Source organism: Ostrinia nubilalis, chromosome 17, assembly GCF_963855985.1.
Source record: "Ostrinia nubilalis chromosome 17, ilOstNubi1.1, whole genome shotgun sequence".
NCBI lineage: Eukaryota > Metazoa > Arthropoda > Insecta > Lepidoptera > Crambidae > Ostrinia > Ostrinia nubilalis.
In genome coordinates this window covers 6,800,763-6,818,072 of record NC_087104.1, presented here as the reverse complement: position 1 = coordinate 6,818,072, position 17,310 = coordinate 6,800,763, and the positions used below count along the sequence as shown (strand labels likewise).

Genomic DNA, 17,310 nt, shown 5'->3' with positions numbered 1-17,310 from the left:
TCCGTAGGTTTAACGGTTAAACTATATTTACTATCGAAGTATTTCTTCTTGTTTTCTTGATATGATAACTTGCGACACGTAAAAGCTAACCAAACATTAGTACAAAATGTCTAAAAGATAATCGTAAATCCAGTCGATTAGTCGAGTAGAAAACATATGTGTATGAATTTAGGTGCGATTAGTAAAGAATCTTTGAGCTAAGCCGTGGACAAAGGAACCAACAGACGGACTGAAACTTTCAAGTGTTTCATAACATGGAATAAAATCATTTGAATGTTTAACTACAGAACCCTAAAAATTTTCTGCGTTTTTCCTCAGCAACGGGGCTTAACAGATAATACTGCAACTGTACTGTTTTATTTATATGGAAGCTTTAGGAAATTGGAGAGAATGGAATAGATTTGCATCGATAAGGACTAATATATTATTTGTAGCCGAATAAGCTTTCTCTATTGGATTGTCCTTTGTGCTATATGTTTATTTGTTCTGTATTATTATTATCATCATCATCATCATCATCATCATTTCAGCCATGGGACGTCCACTGTTAAACATAGGCTAACCCCAGTGATTTCCACAATGGCTACTTGGTAGCGGCTTGCATCTAGCGCCTTCTTGCTACCTTCTACCCTGCGCTTTCCACTCCAGATCCTTGCTGCCCCATCAGCCGTCAGTTCTGTGTAATATGTGCCCTGTCCATTGCTACTTCAGCTTGCTAATCCATCGGGCTATGTCAGTGTTTGTATTATTATGCCTGTTGCTTATGCTAAAGTTCCCCAGTCTTTTGGATTAGCATTTAGCTTCTTCCATATTTTGACGCACAGGCATCTAATCCCGAACTCTCATAAAATATTCATTATTATAAGGACGCTCCCCTATACCATCTATACAGGGTGACTTTGAGATGTTGTGCTAAATTTTAAGAAGCTACTCAGAATCAGTTACTTACATAATCGATTTACGTAAAGAACAATAAAATGTTTCATACTTAATTATTCCTGAAAATGGCAGCGTGGATAATTTACTTCATTCATAGAAAAATAGGTTTGCGCACGTCACGATATTTCCACTACAGTTACCTAATAGTTATGACAGCGCGTGAATATAAGCCTTAGCCTTTATAACGTAAGGTATTACGACTAAAAATAATTACTACGATAAAGCCATATTGTAACACAGATACTATAACACCTACAAACTTGTTTGATAAGGTGTGGACCTTATAATGTGTGGACATCCGCCAAGAACGGATTTTACGAAACGACCCCTAAGGGGGTAAAACGGGGTCCACGCGTACGAAGTCGTGGGCGGCTGTTAGTTGTCTCTAGAGCTTATTATAAAAATTTAGCAACACCTTGCAATGTCACCCTGTATAATATAGCGTCGGATATCAAGTTAATTTTGAATATTAAAGGTGACGTGTCAAATAGGCGGCTTCACTTAATGAAAAGGAGATTTGCGGTGACTTAGCGAAATTAACCTCTGACCTCTGTTATAAAATCCTCCTTTCACACTTGTCCGTTTAATTCCTTTGGTTGTTTTGTAATGAAACGGGCATGATCGTATTTTTAAAACCCTTACAAAAAGGGCTTAGAGAAAAGCCTAGTCGTAACTCTAGAGGTATTAGCGTAGTTTTATGTAGGTACCTAAATACTATCAGTTTATTATATTTTTATTTTAGATTCCAAAGCTGGTAAGCCTTCTTTTATAAATAAACCTAGCACAATAAAATTGATAAAATTGCAAAAGTGACAATCGTAGAAAAGTTCATGGGTTCAGTTAAGACTCGTGCCCACGTACCAAAATTATATTTTTTAAGGCACGTCTCTGTTGTATTTAAACTTTGAATTTTGTGGTTGTATTCTCGCAGAAAAGATAAAATAATATTGATGTTTCCTTTTCAATTGTATTGCCCTAACACTCATAAATTCACATAAGTAATATTTGCACAGATAAAGAAGATGATCGACTGAATAAAATATCAGAAAAACCTTCAGATAAGAATAGAGACTGGAATGTTCACTGAACTCAAGGTATTGGGTAGAAAAATATTTTAGTCCAGTACCTATAATATTATTTCATACTCAAACACTTAACATATTTTAGTAGTATGTCATTGCCTTTTTCAGTTCACGCGTGATACGGGTAAAAAGATGGAACACGACCTCTCGTTTAAAACGTGGCATTTTTCTGCTCATTGCATTTTATTGGCTGTAGCAAAAACAAAAAATCTGCACCACGCTGTAAAAGTGGCACAAGTTTTTATGCCACATTATAAATGGTGCAATAAAGAGTGGATCAAATTTATGTGTAGTTTTCCCGTGGGCGCCGTGCGACCGGGTCGACGAAATGTAATAATAAAGTGGCCCTTGTCCCTTCATTAGAGAGCACATTATCCTGGGATATTTGCTTTGCCGAGGATACGGGTTTTTGTTCGGCAGGATTTAGATGAGCAGTGATAACAAAAAGTTTAACTATGCGTAAAGCGACAGTGTAACAAGAGGGTTTAAGACTAAAGTAGGTTAGCGAATAACAGCTGGATACCGGATTACGTATTCTTTGTTGAATATAAAAAGCGTCAATTAAGAGAGAAAATTTTCTTACTCTTATTTTATTATTGGCGTTCCTAAGACAACTTTATTTCTAAGATCTAGGTAACTTCACAATTTTACAATAACGTCTTAATTTATTTCTTGCCGCTTGGAAGCATAATTTCAATTCCTATTTTAAATAGGTACTAGCCAATTAATAAACAAGTTTAATGAGGTAGAAATTCAGTCCTGTAAGTAAAGTAATAGCGCCCAATCAATGTAGTGTATAAGGGTACATAGTTTCAGCCGTTTCATGTTCATTCATTGGAGAGATCGATCCGGTGTCGTGGCTCAGGTAGTCGATACCCGGCCGACCTGTCTCGAGTTGGATATCAATAAACTACCCTACTATTGGTTTACGTTTTATTTCATTTCTGAAGTAATTGGGTAAGCCGTTTGTAGGGTATATGATGTATTTTTTTCCAGTATCGTTATTTTAGTTGCACTCATAAGTAGTATAATAATATGTGCTATCAAACGGAGTAAATGTTCTAAATATCATACAGAAGATCTGCCATAACCTCCTCCTTTTTTGAAGTCGGTTAAAAAAGAAGAGTGTGTTTGTATACCCTAAATCGTACAATGAAGCCAAGAACTCTTATATCTCTCTTGACCGAGTTTCTGAGACAGGAACAAATAACGTTTCCTTCTAAGCTTCGCGCCACTTGAAAGTATTATGTGTCGAATCAGTCAATTTGTTAGCACTTTTTGTGTACTTAAGTACTATTCTCATGGTAGAGGCAAGCAGTCGATGCGAGTAAATGAGGCGTATTAGTGGCAAATCTGCTACTTAATGTATTGTGTGATGAGTCAACTGATTCTTACTTACTTTGATTTCGTTATAGAACTTTGCGAGTCTTACTACTTTTTCTCTAGAGGTAGAGACAAGAAGTTTTGCGGAGTTGCGATGACTAGAACAAAATGAGGCTTGTTAACAGCAGTTCGGCCATATTGTTGCGAGTCAATTGCTCTTTTGTTTAACAATTTTTGGCTTTTCATCATTAAAAGAAGCTCCAAACGGTGAAGGTGTCGGACTGGCCGACTTGAGATCCACACTGGTTCGAACCCCGCCACACCGTTGGACTGTTGTGGTGAACCCACTTGCACCTCAACCATATTTTAGCTTAGTTCGAGGAGTCGACGGGACATCATATTACAAATATTCCTTCTAAAATAACGAGTATTAGACTCGTGGTAGAGGCAAGAAGTCATTTCGCGACTTGCCGAGTAGCGGCGACTTGATAACAGCATTTCGGCCTAATGTATTAAGTGGGAAATCAATTAATTCTTACTCGCTACTACTTTATTCAACGACATCGTGATTTTCATCATTAAAATGAGTACCAGACCCGTAGTAGAGGCAAGAAGTCGTTTCGCGTCTGGCCGAGTTGCGGCGACGGGAACAAATGCGCCTTTTGTTAACAGCAGTTCGACCAAGTGTTATAAGGTGAGTGAATAGATTTTTACTTTGTTTAACAAGTTCATGCTTTTCATCATTAAAATGAGTACCAGACCCATAGTAGAGGCAAGAAGTCGTTTCGCGTCTGGCCAAGTTGCGGCGACGGGAACAAATGCGCCTTTTGTTAATAGAAGTTCGACCAAATGTTATAAGGTGAGTGAATAGATTTTTACTTTGTTTAATAATTTAATACTTTTCATCATTACAATGAGTACCAGACCCGTAGTAGAGGCAGGCAAGAAGTCGTTTCGCGTCTGGCCGAGTTGCGGCGACGGGAACAAATGCGCCTTTTGTTAATAGCAGTTCGACCAAATGTTATAAGCAAAGTGAATAGATTTCTACTTTGTTTAACAATTTATTACTTTTCATCAATAAAATGAGTACCAGACCCATAGTAGAGGCAAGAAGTCGTTTCGCGTCTGGCCGAGTTGCGGCGACGGGAACAAATGAGCCTTGTTAGCGGCAGGTCAGCCACTTGTATTATGTATCGACTCAGCCAATTCTGCTCCCCTCGACTTCGTTTAACAACTTCGCGAGTCTTTAAACTTTTTGGAGTTGAATGGCGAAATCTTAAAAACATTTTTGTGTTTCTTCAATGGTTCAAAGACGCTGTTAATGAAAAACTTTATCAGAAAACTTGCAAATGGGATATCAAATTAGTCGAAATATACTGACTGCTTCAATAAAATGTAAAAAGGTTTGCTATGTATTGTTTTATGATATTAATTCTTGAGTTCATCGATTTCCTTCGGGAATATAATATACCTACTAGCTAAGTTACTTAAAGAAACATAACTCTAGTTCTCATGCTTAAAAGTTATCAAACTTGTTATCTTCCACAAGTATTTGATATGACAATATGACCGACTTATTTTAAAAGAAATAAATTAAGTATATTACAAAACTGCGTTCCGTTTAGCTCACAACCATATCCGTTACTGGTACTTAGCGATAAGCTGAAAAATATGGAAGAAGAAATTTTCGGCGCAATAATAAGTAGTTGAGCGTACCCCACCCGGCTCGACTCACCCGAGAGCAGCGACACCAAATAGCGGGGAACGAATTAATAATGAAACAAAGCGGCTTATATTTCATGGGGGGGATGCGGAAAACCGACCTTATACAGCTGCAGATAAGATCTTAATTGGTTGGTGCAGCGCATAGTATTTAGCGTGGTTGATGTGCCCGCGGCAGGCGAGCGTCACTGAGGCTCTTTGTTTGAGCTGAAGAGCTGACTCTAATAGCTGCAGCGGATCCGCGTTTAAAAATGGACTTTTAAATATTTTATGAAGGAGGGAGAGGATAATGTGGTGTTCACGTGATGCACAAATGCATGCGTAGGTATAATGTTATCACAGTTACGGACTAAGCCTATTTTAACTTTCAATCGAGCCTGACCTAGTTCTAATTTTAATTTGTTTGATCATCTCTATCACACATTTGAAGTTTAGATGGTATTATAAACAAACAGCTAAAGAAAATTAAACGTTATTATAAAATATGCCGGTTGTTATTGACATAAATCTCATTAAGATTCCAAAGTTTTAAATTGTATTGCTGAAACTTCGACAAAGTTGGCTATAATTGAGAACATTAACTTGATAAATATTGTAACAAATCTTATCTAATTTGTAACCTTCATATTTAGATAGGAAACTTTTTGTTGTAAATTCCTGTTCCAATAAAACATTAATTTATCATAAACTTATTATTTGAACTTTATGGGTCACAGAAGTACAGAATACGTAATTGCGCACTGATAAAATTTTGTTCAGGGTATAGTCATAGTTATAGTCATTTATTCCATAAACAATAAGCCCAGATGACTCCAGAGAGTCTCTCCAGACTTACCTACTTTAAAAATATAATAATAATAGAGCTTGATAAACACAAAAAAATGTGTTTCTGTGTAGTTCAATCTGGACTTTCCGCATCTATGTTCAGACAACAGTAAGTCAAGCTAAAAACTGTGCCATCTTAGTTGCAAAATCGGCTCTATTATGCAAAAAAATGTGTCTGTTTTGGACTGTACCTCCTTGCACTTACAATGTACAAAAGCTGTTTTTAGAATTCTTTTTACGTACCTCTAGTCCCAGTGAAGTTCCAGTCAGCATCGTGTGCGTGTGCGCTTCGTGCATACGGCGTTCGCCGGGACCTATTGCCCACTGTTCGCCGGCCCTCGGTCGCTGCAAATACAATTCTTTTAGGATACACGGATTAAGCTTGGGGTTCATTAGAGGACAAATATCTTGTGCCACGTGTTGTCAGATGGGGACATAACTTTGTTCAACTTTAAGATGAGAAAAGTTTAGTGGGATATTTGTACCGTAATGAATGTGAGGCTTAAGAAATTTAGGTAGAATAACCACTAGGTAGAATATGAACTAGGAGTTTTTATAGAATGTGGTTAAAAGCGATGATATTAATTTTGCATATTTATTTGTACCTAGTTGGTAATTACTTATACTGGTGCGTGTGCGTGAAAATTAAGTTTAGTAGAAATCACGTAAAAACGTCTCAGTTTAGGATTACCATAAGAAATGAAAAGTTCTGCAAAGATCTGGACATTTTAGCAGTTTTTCGAACCTCAATCACAACAACGTTTTGCTACATTTTTGATACATTCCAACGACAAACCCTAGATAAATCATAATGTCTAACAGTCATAAATCGCATCGTATGCATGTGTTGCGCATACGAAGTTGCAGACCAGATGCCCGCGGCGCGCCGGCCCTCGGCCGCTGCAAACATCCCCTATAGACCAGCTCTCCGCAAATACTACCTAAATGGGAATAAGAATTGTGGGTAGAATACGTTTCTAGATTACTTTGTCGACCAGAACGGTCAACGACGTTTTTATACCAGAAAACGGAGTATCCAAGTAGTTAGGTGAGAGTATCGCGTAAGCTGTTAAGCACATGCTATTTCTGATCTTTATTATGTCAAGATTTGAAAACTTGCACTTTCCTATCTTTGGTTTCAATGTATTGCTTTTGTTACTTGTCCAACTGATAGGAAGATACCTTAGTAAAAATTAGTCGACGGTTTAGGAAATAACTTCATAATTGAAAACTAGATTTTCATTTCGGCAATCTCATGATATTGTTACATTTTTTAAATTATATCTCATCTTACTGCCAACTGTGTGGGCGACTAATTTAATTCACCACGCCCTAAAATGTCTTTGGGGAGTAAATAGACAAATTATTGGCTTTCGTCTGGGAAGAACGTCTCAATAACATAATTTTGATCCAATTATGAATTGATCTTCAATATATCTCTTACACACCCTGTATACCTATTTCAGAGAACAACAAAAAATGTTTTCCGATTCTGATTGGATAAATCGGAATCATAACAATAAGACGAAACAAATACAAACAAGAAAATAAACCTCGTTCAGAAATAGAGTAAGACCAAAACAAGAGCTGTGAAAGCTGTTTACAAGGAAATTCAGAAGATGAGAGGCTGCATTGCAATATTGACTCGCAGATCTGCAGTGCATACAAACACGGGTGTTATTTACGCAAGGCGCCTGTGAATGTGTAGTCCCACTACATCTTGATTTAATATTTAATGCAAGCTTTTCAACATATCTCTTAAATTTTCTCCTGCATACATTATAAGTAAGTTTCAGAAAGATGATTAAGTAATTTATAGTGTTCATAATATCTATCTATCTATCCACTTGCTTCTATGAGTTTTCGCCACTAATTGCACCTATGATTTTGCGCTTGACTACGTCATAACGTGATAATAGGAATTGGTTAACGACTAGAAGTGAGTCAATTTCAGTATTTTGTTTCTTGAATTTTCCCAAATTGGTAATTAGGAAATTGCAAAAAATACTTAGGTAAAGGTTATGAACATTTATATTTAAGCTTTTACTATGAGCTTGTAGCAAACAAATCGATAGCTTTGTACCGATAAATGTTCCCAATTGAATTCTGAACAGGCAATAAATTATCTCAATGATGCTTCCAAGCATTATATTCGGGCAATTTGCCTTACAACAAATATACAATATGAGGTTCGCCTCGAAAGGTTCTCGATTCTCCAAACACTACCTCAGAGAGTAATATTCGGAGGAAAATTATTCAGGAAATGGGATATTTTGGAGGATACCAGTTCAGACTAAAACTCAGGTTAGCGTATTTCACTGAACGCCGGCTCGCCTATCAAATGGAGCGTGGCAGGAGTGAAATTTTTAGAATTTGATTTTAATATGAACAGTGTAATGTTCTGCAGGTGCTGTAAATGCGCAGGATTATGAGAGAGTTTAAATCTTTAAACCTGGAAAGTAAAAATGTGAGTAAAGTACTTACCAAAAGGAAGCTTACTACAATAGCGAATGTAACGCAAGTACATTTTTATTAATATCCTGGCTTGTGAGTGGAATTTGACTCATAATAGAACATTATTTAAGGGCACATGAACTCAAATAGCCGCTACAAGTCCGCCCTACCTAATAGAAACGTTGGTCCTGTACTTTTTTGTGTATTATAAGTACAGTTGACAGCACATCAAACTCCATTTCTGCATCTTAAGCAGTTGTAATAAGAGTGAGTTTCTGAAGTCTGTTGTTGACTGAAATAAAACTACAGGCATGCGATCCAGCCTGTAACGAGCGCTGCGGTGACGTGCCCTAGCCGCCCTAGCTCACAAAGGGGCTAGGAAGCGCCGCCCAGGGAAATGTGGTTAGTATAAAAAGTATAAAAGCAACGTTAGGAAATTCTTCGAACAGATCTTGTAAGATAGAAAACGATCTTGTAAGTTAAAAGACATAAGACGCAATGCAAAAGTATTTTTTTGAAAACATTAGAGAGGAGAAAGTTATAGACAGAACTTAGAACAAAATGGTATTGAAAAGTTGAAATACTTTTACTTTCATATAGCTTTAAAAACTGCTGTACTTTAAAAAGTGTTAGGGTCTTATTAAATACCAAGGGACGCCCAAAAATACAATAAAAATGTTAACAAAATAATGTCAATGTTTTTAAATTACGAGAAATACGCTAGTCATTAGTATTCACTAGAAAATATACGCCATTCATAATGCAAAAATGCAGTATTCAATAAACTGACGCAGCGCTGCGGTCATCATTTAGCCCTTTGAGCGGTTCCGACACTTCTTTGCATAAAGGCACTCAAAGGAAGACTGGGGAAAATCGAGGACAGCTGGCCTTACATTTAGGTACAAGTTCCTACGTGTTCCTAGATCTAAGATTCCACGTGATCGTAGTCTTTAACGTGAGAAAAAAAGTAAAACGAAATAAAATGTAGCCAAGCTGGCATACACATGTGAAATTACATAAGAGAAAGTTGAAACTTTGATGGTTGTTCGTAGTTTGTGCTAATTTACGTAAGAGAACATGTGCTGGAGAAACATATGGCTCACTATTCATACATTTCACTCCTAAGTTCTCACGATGATTAGTGTAGCTGTTGGAGAAAATTATCAAAGCTTATTCAACTAAAGTACACGTACCATTTATGACAAATTCAGACAATCCATATGCCTGATCCCTGGAGTTACTCGCGAAGCACTGATAGATGCCTTGGTCATCCTTCTGCGCGTTCCTGATATGTAATCTTAGGCCGTCCTCTGACAACTTGACTCTCTCACTGGACTTGACCACGCTGGCGTCGTGCACCCAGTAAATAATTTCTATCGGGTGTCCTGACACTTTGCACTCGAAGTTTATGTCAGAGTTTTCTTTTGTTCTTAATATCTCGGGTTTAATTCGGACGGATATTGGTTCTGGAACAAACGTAATAAAATGTAATAGGCTGTATATCAAATGTTATGTTCGCGATGATAGATAGTAGGCAGTTAAATCGGGATATAGGCTATTTTGGACTACTATTTTATTGTTATTCATTTGGTATTCGAGACTGACTTATGTGATAACCGTCAAAATAAAGCCAAATCATTTTTGTTCAGATGCCTAATAAAAGTTTCTAAACAGAAATATCTCCATTATGTTTAACTTTTGCAAAATATGAGTATTTAATTTCATCTTAGATTGTATCAAAGATTTAATAAAATACCTAGAGCTAGAAACAGAAACTGATACTTTGAGATCTCAGATCTTTTCAATTAAGTTTGCTACGGACTAGAATATTAATTTCAAGACAGTAATGGAAAAAAGCATCCATTTACGTGTCTAGAAAGTTAATATCTGCATTCGAATGATAAGAGGAAAACAGAAAAGTAAACGAATACTAAGAGGAATGTTGATGTTAGTAACTTAATTAAGGAAGGGGATACATATTCAACAAATTACGTGCTACGTATATTTTTAAGCGTCTTGACTTACAACAGTTTTCGTTATTACTACCGAACATTGCATTGTGCTGTACCGTGCATTTTTTAGACGAAGCAGACGAAGCGGCCGGCGGCGTCATCCCGCCTGACCGCCTGGATACTGAGCAGACCGCCACTATGTAACCTCGCGCGCCTCTAGACAGACGTCTTCTCTATGGCTATCAGCTGAGTCATTGACTGTTCCGTACCTGTGACAATCACTGTGAAGTGTACGGACTCTCCCCCCGCGGTGTTGTTGAGCCAGCACACGAAGCTGCCGGCGTCTTCCCGTCTGACCGCTTGGAAGCTGAGTAGACCACCACTTAGTAACCACGCGCGCCTCTAGACAGAGGTCTTCTTTTTGGCCACCACCTGCGTCATTGACTGTTCTTTACCTGTGACAATCACTGTGAAGTGTACGGACTCTCCACCCGCGGTGTTCTTGAGCCAGCACACGAGGCGGCCGGCGTCTTCCCGCCTGACCGCCTGGATACTGAGGAGACCACCGCCGAGGAGCCGCGCTCGCTCCCACAGAGACGTCTTCTCTATGGCCACCAGCTGCTCGTGGTGGTCACGAAACCACCTGGGGAAAATAATGGAGGATTAGAAAATAAAGTTAAATTGTTGATGGATATGGATATCTTTTACTGTAACGCCCAAAAATCTGCAGACCTACGCCCAAGTAAGTGGACCAAATAAGTAGGGAAATAAATTACGCTTATCTATAATTAGCTTTAAAGGTTCAGCCAAACCAACGCATGTAGGGTAGGCATGTAGTCAGCGTGCGCGATGGCGATCTTACTGATTTAAACTGAACGCCGAACCTTTAGTATCATCGTTTCAAGTCATCGCATGATATGCACGAAATGGTATGTGATTCGTGTTGTTACAAAGCTTTACAAAGGCTTAATTTTAAGTTTTAATTTAAAGTAGCATAAGTTACAGTAAAAGGTTTAGCATTCTGAAGAAAATGAAGCAAAATTACAGTTATAAAAGTTACTTAAACTTTGTACTGCCTGCTGCTTCTGTGAAACTGCCATTTCACTGCAGGGCACGATCCTTCGACTTGTATAATCCTATCGTTGTCGGAATCCTATCCTACTTTATCGTGATCTTAATAATCTTATTAACTTTCTAACGTTTTCATGAAATTATCATTTATATTTTACGATGACCTTACCCACGGAATAACAATTCAAATTATTGTAAAATTAAATGTTAGTGTAGGGTAGACCGGGTACAATAGTACCACGGGTCAATAGTACCATCGGCGATATTTCTTCATAGAAGCGACGTTAGGTTGTGTGCATAGCGTCAGAATATGCGCTTTTTGTGTTTCCATCCGCTCACCAGTCGGCGGCGCTTGCGCTGAGAAACGAAGATGTACAGGAAGGATTTTTGTTTTTTGCCCAGCCGCAGTAAGTTTTTACGTCAAATATAATTATGAGCCCATAAGTTGCCTAACATGATATTTGTTACAAGGAATTGTTGTCAATAGTTTATCTAGGCTCTAAACTTTGTATCGACAGCGAATAATTGGCATTCACTGTGAAAATGACTGAATTTTAGGTGAAGTTCTCTTGACTACCTACTTGGAACAATTGTACCAGTCTCCATGGGGTCAATTGTAGCGGTACAATCAACCCCGTGGTACAATTAACCCCCGGAACCTTATTATATACTTACTACATAATATTTTAAATTGGTTATAATAAAATAAGTTATTATAAAACATTCACGTGGTTATTATTTTTACAATTTTAGGCATACCTACCAGGCATTTAACCCTTCTGAATATGTACATTTTAGCTTAATTCAGTAAGTAACTAAGTATTTGAACGTTTTGTTTTAGATGCCTCGGCGTAGAGTCAAAAGTACGATCGCGGATCAACGGATCTATTCCTTCATGAACAGGCTTATGAAAAAATCTTGAAAGGTCGAAGCAGTAGTAGATATAAATAATCAGGGTCAATTGTACCAGGGGTCAATTGTACCCTCATACAAAAATAGATTTTTCAGTTTTGATATTTCTATCATTGTTATTATGCTTATTGTTGTTTCAGAAGCAATATCCGAGCCAAATAGATGGCATATTATGTAGAAACAGTTAGTTTTTTCGTTTTTATGGAAGAAATGTTATTGTTTTGTTTTTAAACTTAAGTGTTGATTTTTCATACTTGTTCCTAAATATTTTCGATCTCAATTAATAAATACTGATGATTGTAGGAGATTAAGAGTACAGAATACCAATAAAGGTGATGATTAGATAAACATAACTACTTTTATTGCCTCATATATTATTGGTACAATTGACCCGTTGTAGGGGTCAATTGTAACATGAGACATAGTTCAGTTCAAATTGGTTTTTCATTAAGTATTCGAAAGAATAGTTCAACTCTGCATACTTAAATTTGTAGCTTAAGAGTCTAGTTTTTACAGCATCCTAACAGAATAAGTTATATTTCATTAGATTTCTCAATATTGAACAATTTCCAAAAAATGGTACTATTGTCCCCGGTCTACCCTATATGAAATTAATGAGTTAATAGTCGTATGGAGTTATAGTTTACCTACGAGTATATTCTAATACTAATTCATAAAGTAAGTTACTTCCCAAGTAACACGCAATCTGTATATTCACTGAAGTTAAGATTGATTTACGTTTTAAAGTCAGACTATCACTTTAAATCAGTTTTGACTTAGTTTAAATGCTTTTGAGTAGAATGCGGTAAAATTTACAATGCAGGAAGCTATTATATGGTCTAAAAAAATTAAGTTAATTGGCTTATAATCATACTAAAACATTAATTACTTTTAATATACAGCACCTTTAACAGCATTTACACTAACACAAAGGTTAAAACCGTATATTAGTAAATAAGAAAACCTAATGCATTAAATAAACGTTGTCGAAATATTCTATAGTGCATTCAGATATATTAACACATTTTACAGATTGAACGCATTTTTATGATCTTTTCTTATGCTTATTTACTGCTCAGCATTAGCCAAACATTTACTAAAGTTTTAGCTCTGTTATCTTCTTATTTTATTGTTACTTTAAAGCTTTTAGCACTATTTAGATAAATTAAAAAAATATTTTATTACTTTAGGTCATAATTTGGCCATAAAACCACGAGCCGTATGATTATATTCATTTGTGCGTTAGTAGGTCCTGTATATTCATTAGAAAATTTATGTCGAACGTGTCACGTTATTGACATGAATAAACAGTGGAAAAAGACTTAACGCCGGGTTGCACCAACTTACTTTAACAAACGTCAAAAATCTGTCAAACCCCATACAAAAAACATCGGTTATCGTCATAGTTACGGTCAAAGTTAGGTGGTGCAGCTCAGCCTAAGAGAACAGGTGGAGTAAAGAGAAAGATAAAGACGGAATATTCAAACTTTATATTTGGTTTAAGAAATGCAAAACGTGTTCCAAAAAATGATACACCTCATACACAAAATACAGTACAATCGGTTGTTGTGTGAGTCAAGAAGTTCCGTAGAACATTCCTTCATCCCTTTCGGTCGTTTGCACTATTTTAAAAGGCATCTGAAAAAAAAAAACAAATAAGCTTATTTATGACTTAATAGAGAAGTAGTTACCTGAAAACTAAATAATTACCCGTATAACGCATACCCTTAAAAAAACGACTACAGCAACACTACTAACTAGTTACAAAAAGTTCCTTTAAATTATTACTATTACAATGAGCGAAAAATAAGATAGGAAGCTATATCGTGTTTCATTACAAATTACATTTGTAGTGATAATGATTTTATACTTAACACTTGTCAAACTAGGTACCTACCTAATTGGAGACAGATAAAATTGAAAGACGTGGAGTAGGGGATCATGACGTGATTAAAGGATTCTAAATTATTGTTTCGGTACCCCGATTAACACTAAAGCAATCCATTTTTATGACGTTTAAACCTAATGAACATTATAAAATACCTAAAAAGTGTTACAGTAATGCTAAAGATATCACTTAGATATTTTATATGTAGGTTGAATGACTTAACCATTTTCTTTTTACTATAATAAGACTGACAACATTAAAAGACACTAGTTGAAAGTTTAAAACATTAATATTATCTGACGCCATTTGCTTTCTGTTTTCTCTAACATAGAAAATAAAATTATAATACACATATGCATGAAATACTACTTATTATCCTTTTCTTACAAGCGGAGTATCGATAGAAGCAATTTTATAAGTTAAAATTAATCAAATCGTTAAAAAAATCACAAAAAGTGTCATATGTCGATTCTAAATTTGTCCCTATTTTATTAAAAAAAGGATTTCTGTGAGGGCGCGTGAATTATAAACCACAAACATATATATATTTTCACATAAGACTAATACTCCCAGCTCATTTTCATTCTTGAAACAAAAAAAAAGATACCTTATTATAAATTATTTTAAATAAAGACATTAAAACATCTCCTCACAACACCATTGCACTGCAATACTCTAAACGAAAAATAATCAAATCGGACAATAAAATGCGATAAGTTTTTTCGAATACTTTCAAACAAACAAAATAAAACGTTCAGCCTTAGAATAAAACGTAACTTTGGCATTGTAATTCTGAAAGCTGTTTCAAAGCTGTACTAACATCTAATAAAATGCTTTTTACATTAGAATATGCTGTCTAACAACTTTACTAATGTCTGTCTTCAATAACATTATAAGCGCTGGTTAGCAGCACTAATAATATTTAATAATGCTCAAAGCCGTATTATTTGGGGCCCAAATTGTGCTTACAAGACACTTATAGACTTTTATACGGCTGATATAGTGCTACATATGCTGCTCATATACTGCTCTGCACGTAGGTTCATGCTGTTGTACGCTTCTTATAATTGTGTTTTGTGTTACTTGGGTTATAACCGTTATCTAGCGCCATAGGAACAAGATCCAATTAATAGAACTGGTAGAACACTATCAATAATTAATTATTAATTTATTTCATTTTTAGTTTCATTAAAAGCAATTTGATTTACTTACTTGAAATATTAAATTCTGTTCGATGAAAACGGTCAGTTTCATACTTTCAGAGAGAACGAAATAAGTTGCTTGTTATAATTTCCTTTTGACGATTTATAATACCACATTAAAGCTCATTTTGCAGAAGTTGGAGGAAATCTGCTAAAGAATTACGATCCGTTTTCTTAGTACAGTTTTATTAAAGGTTTATTTACTGTGAGCTATTATACTTCACGCCCAAGAAATTAAACTTGCTAGCTGACTTGGCTGTTACAGAACTAATTGCAAATATGGGTTTAGAGAATGTAATTACTTTACCGTGTTAATAAACAAGTGAGATATCAATCCTAGAGCTCATTTTGTAAAATGAACAATGGAAATTATTATATGAAAGCACGAAATTGTCCTGAAAATTTAACGAATCGAGTTGGATTTAGGTTTAGGAGGTTAATAATGAGCATAAAGTCGTTTGCGTAGTATTATTTTGACTAAAGGGCTTTCAATATTCTAAATTAAGACTAGGGTAGACCTGAAAGTGATCAAAGAATTCACTAAGTATATTATTATTAAGAATGAGTTTGGTATTTCCATTTTAAGTTAGTAGATTACAAATTATTATTACAGTGGGTAAACAACACTAAACAAGCTTGATAAAGTGGTTTTAACCTTAGCTCGGTTAAAACTTACTCACAACAAACAATTTAAAGTAAATTGTGTCACAATTTGCAATCTTGGGGCTTACATTGTTTCGCGCAAACTACAAGAAAACAATCTTATGCGAAATTCCGGGGAAATGGTTATACGACAAAAATCCTCAATGTTCTTAGTGTTAGGTCCCTTTTAGAAATAGTTTTGAAAGGAGTTGAAATGCAGCGGGACATTTGCATTCAAAAAGGTTTCCTGACTATGGCTGGGTATGAAAGTTTATGGCGCCGTCAGTAAGCTCTCGCCTTAGTTGTTCTTTGTAGAAAAACGTAGAATCTACAGCCTTTACTAGAGATGCGAAGGTATTATTATTTTTCTATGTTAATTACGACTATATTCTTTAACTCCAGTAACTCGTTGGTAATACTTTTCGTTTACTTATTTCACCAGAGATTTTGGCGAGGTGTTGTTAGTAGAGGTTGGATCTGGATATTGGACATTGGTCTGATTTTCGTGTGGGACAGTTAAAAAAAGATGATGTCATAGCATGAATACGAGTACAAAATGCCTAATAAATGTAAACATTAATGTTCTTTCCGCAAAATAAAGTTCTATTACAACTAACTTTTCTACTACATAAAAGGCATACTGGTAGTTCAAAACCCACCGCAATCGGCCATTATATCGGAAATAAGCTTCACAAGTCGTTACCCGGTGATAGTTGACTTAAATTTTAGTTACGGTCGAAATAGCTCGTTAGTGGCCAAACTGCCTCAGTTATAGTCAAATTAATAACTATTACAGGTATAACTTGCCCGGATTTGAATGGGTTAACTTTCGGTTTGTATTTATGGCAGTATACCGGTTCCCAAGCAAACATAAAGTTCGGAACTAATGTGGACAGTGTCTGTTAGTTCGTGTGGTTATCCTACACAGCTTTGAGTTTGGGGCCGAAGTTAGAAATACAAATAGAATACGTATATCAAGATTCAAACTTCGCAAGGTATTGAATGTTCTCGGTCTGGTCTGGAGATTATATCTTGTGGAAAATTCTGGGTGGACTTTGCGAGGAACGCTCTTAGTCTAATGCCAAAGATTAAGATAGAGTAATTGGTACTACTTAGTTAAACGTCTTGGTTGTAATGATGATGAAATAGCAATTAAAAAAATATTAGCATAAGAAAAGGGCCCAAGTATAGATAGTAAAATTCCCTTGTGCGTGCTTTAAATCATCATCAACATTAATGTCAGGCTATGGCGTGGTAATCCTGCCTTCAAGGGGCTTCACATAGTTCAGTCACCCACT

At 36.0% G+C, this 17,310-nt stretch overlaps 1 protein-coding gene and 1 long non-coding RNA gene across 2 annotated transcripts in view; both read right to left on the bottom strand.

The window, feature by feature from the left end:
- The window catches only part of LOC135080230 (cell adhesion molecule Dscam2), a 115,684-nt gene that overhangs the window by 57,212 nt on the left and 41,162 nt on the right, over window positions 1–17,310 (bottom strand). The window contains exons 8-9 of the mRNA XM_063974912.1: window positions 10,753–10,940; window positions 9,539–9,811 (exon numbers count right to left, since the gene is read on the bottom strand). Of these exons, the coding sequence (XP_063830982.1) occupies window positions 9,539–9,811; window positions 10,753–10,940 (461 nt within the window). The remainder of the gene's footprint in view (window positions 1–9,538; window positions 9,812–10,752; window positions 10,941–17,310) is intronic.
- On the bottom strand, window positions 13,756–15,121 carry LOC135079953 (uncharacterized). The gene is made up of 2 exons (XR_010258923.1): window positions 14,006–15,121; window positions 13,756–13,918 (listed from the first exon to the last, which is right to left on the bottom strand). It is a non-coding gene; the product is annotated as an uncharacterized LOC135079953 (long non-coding RNA).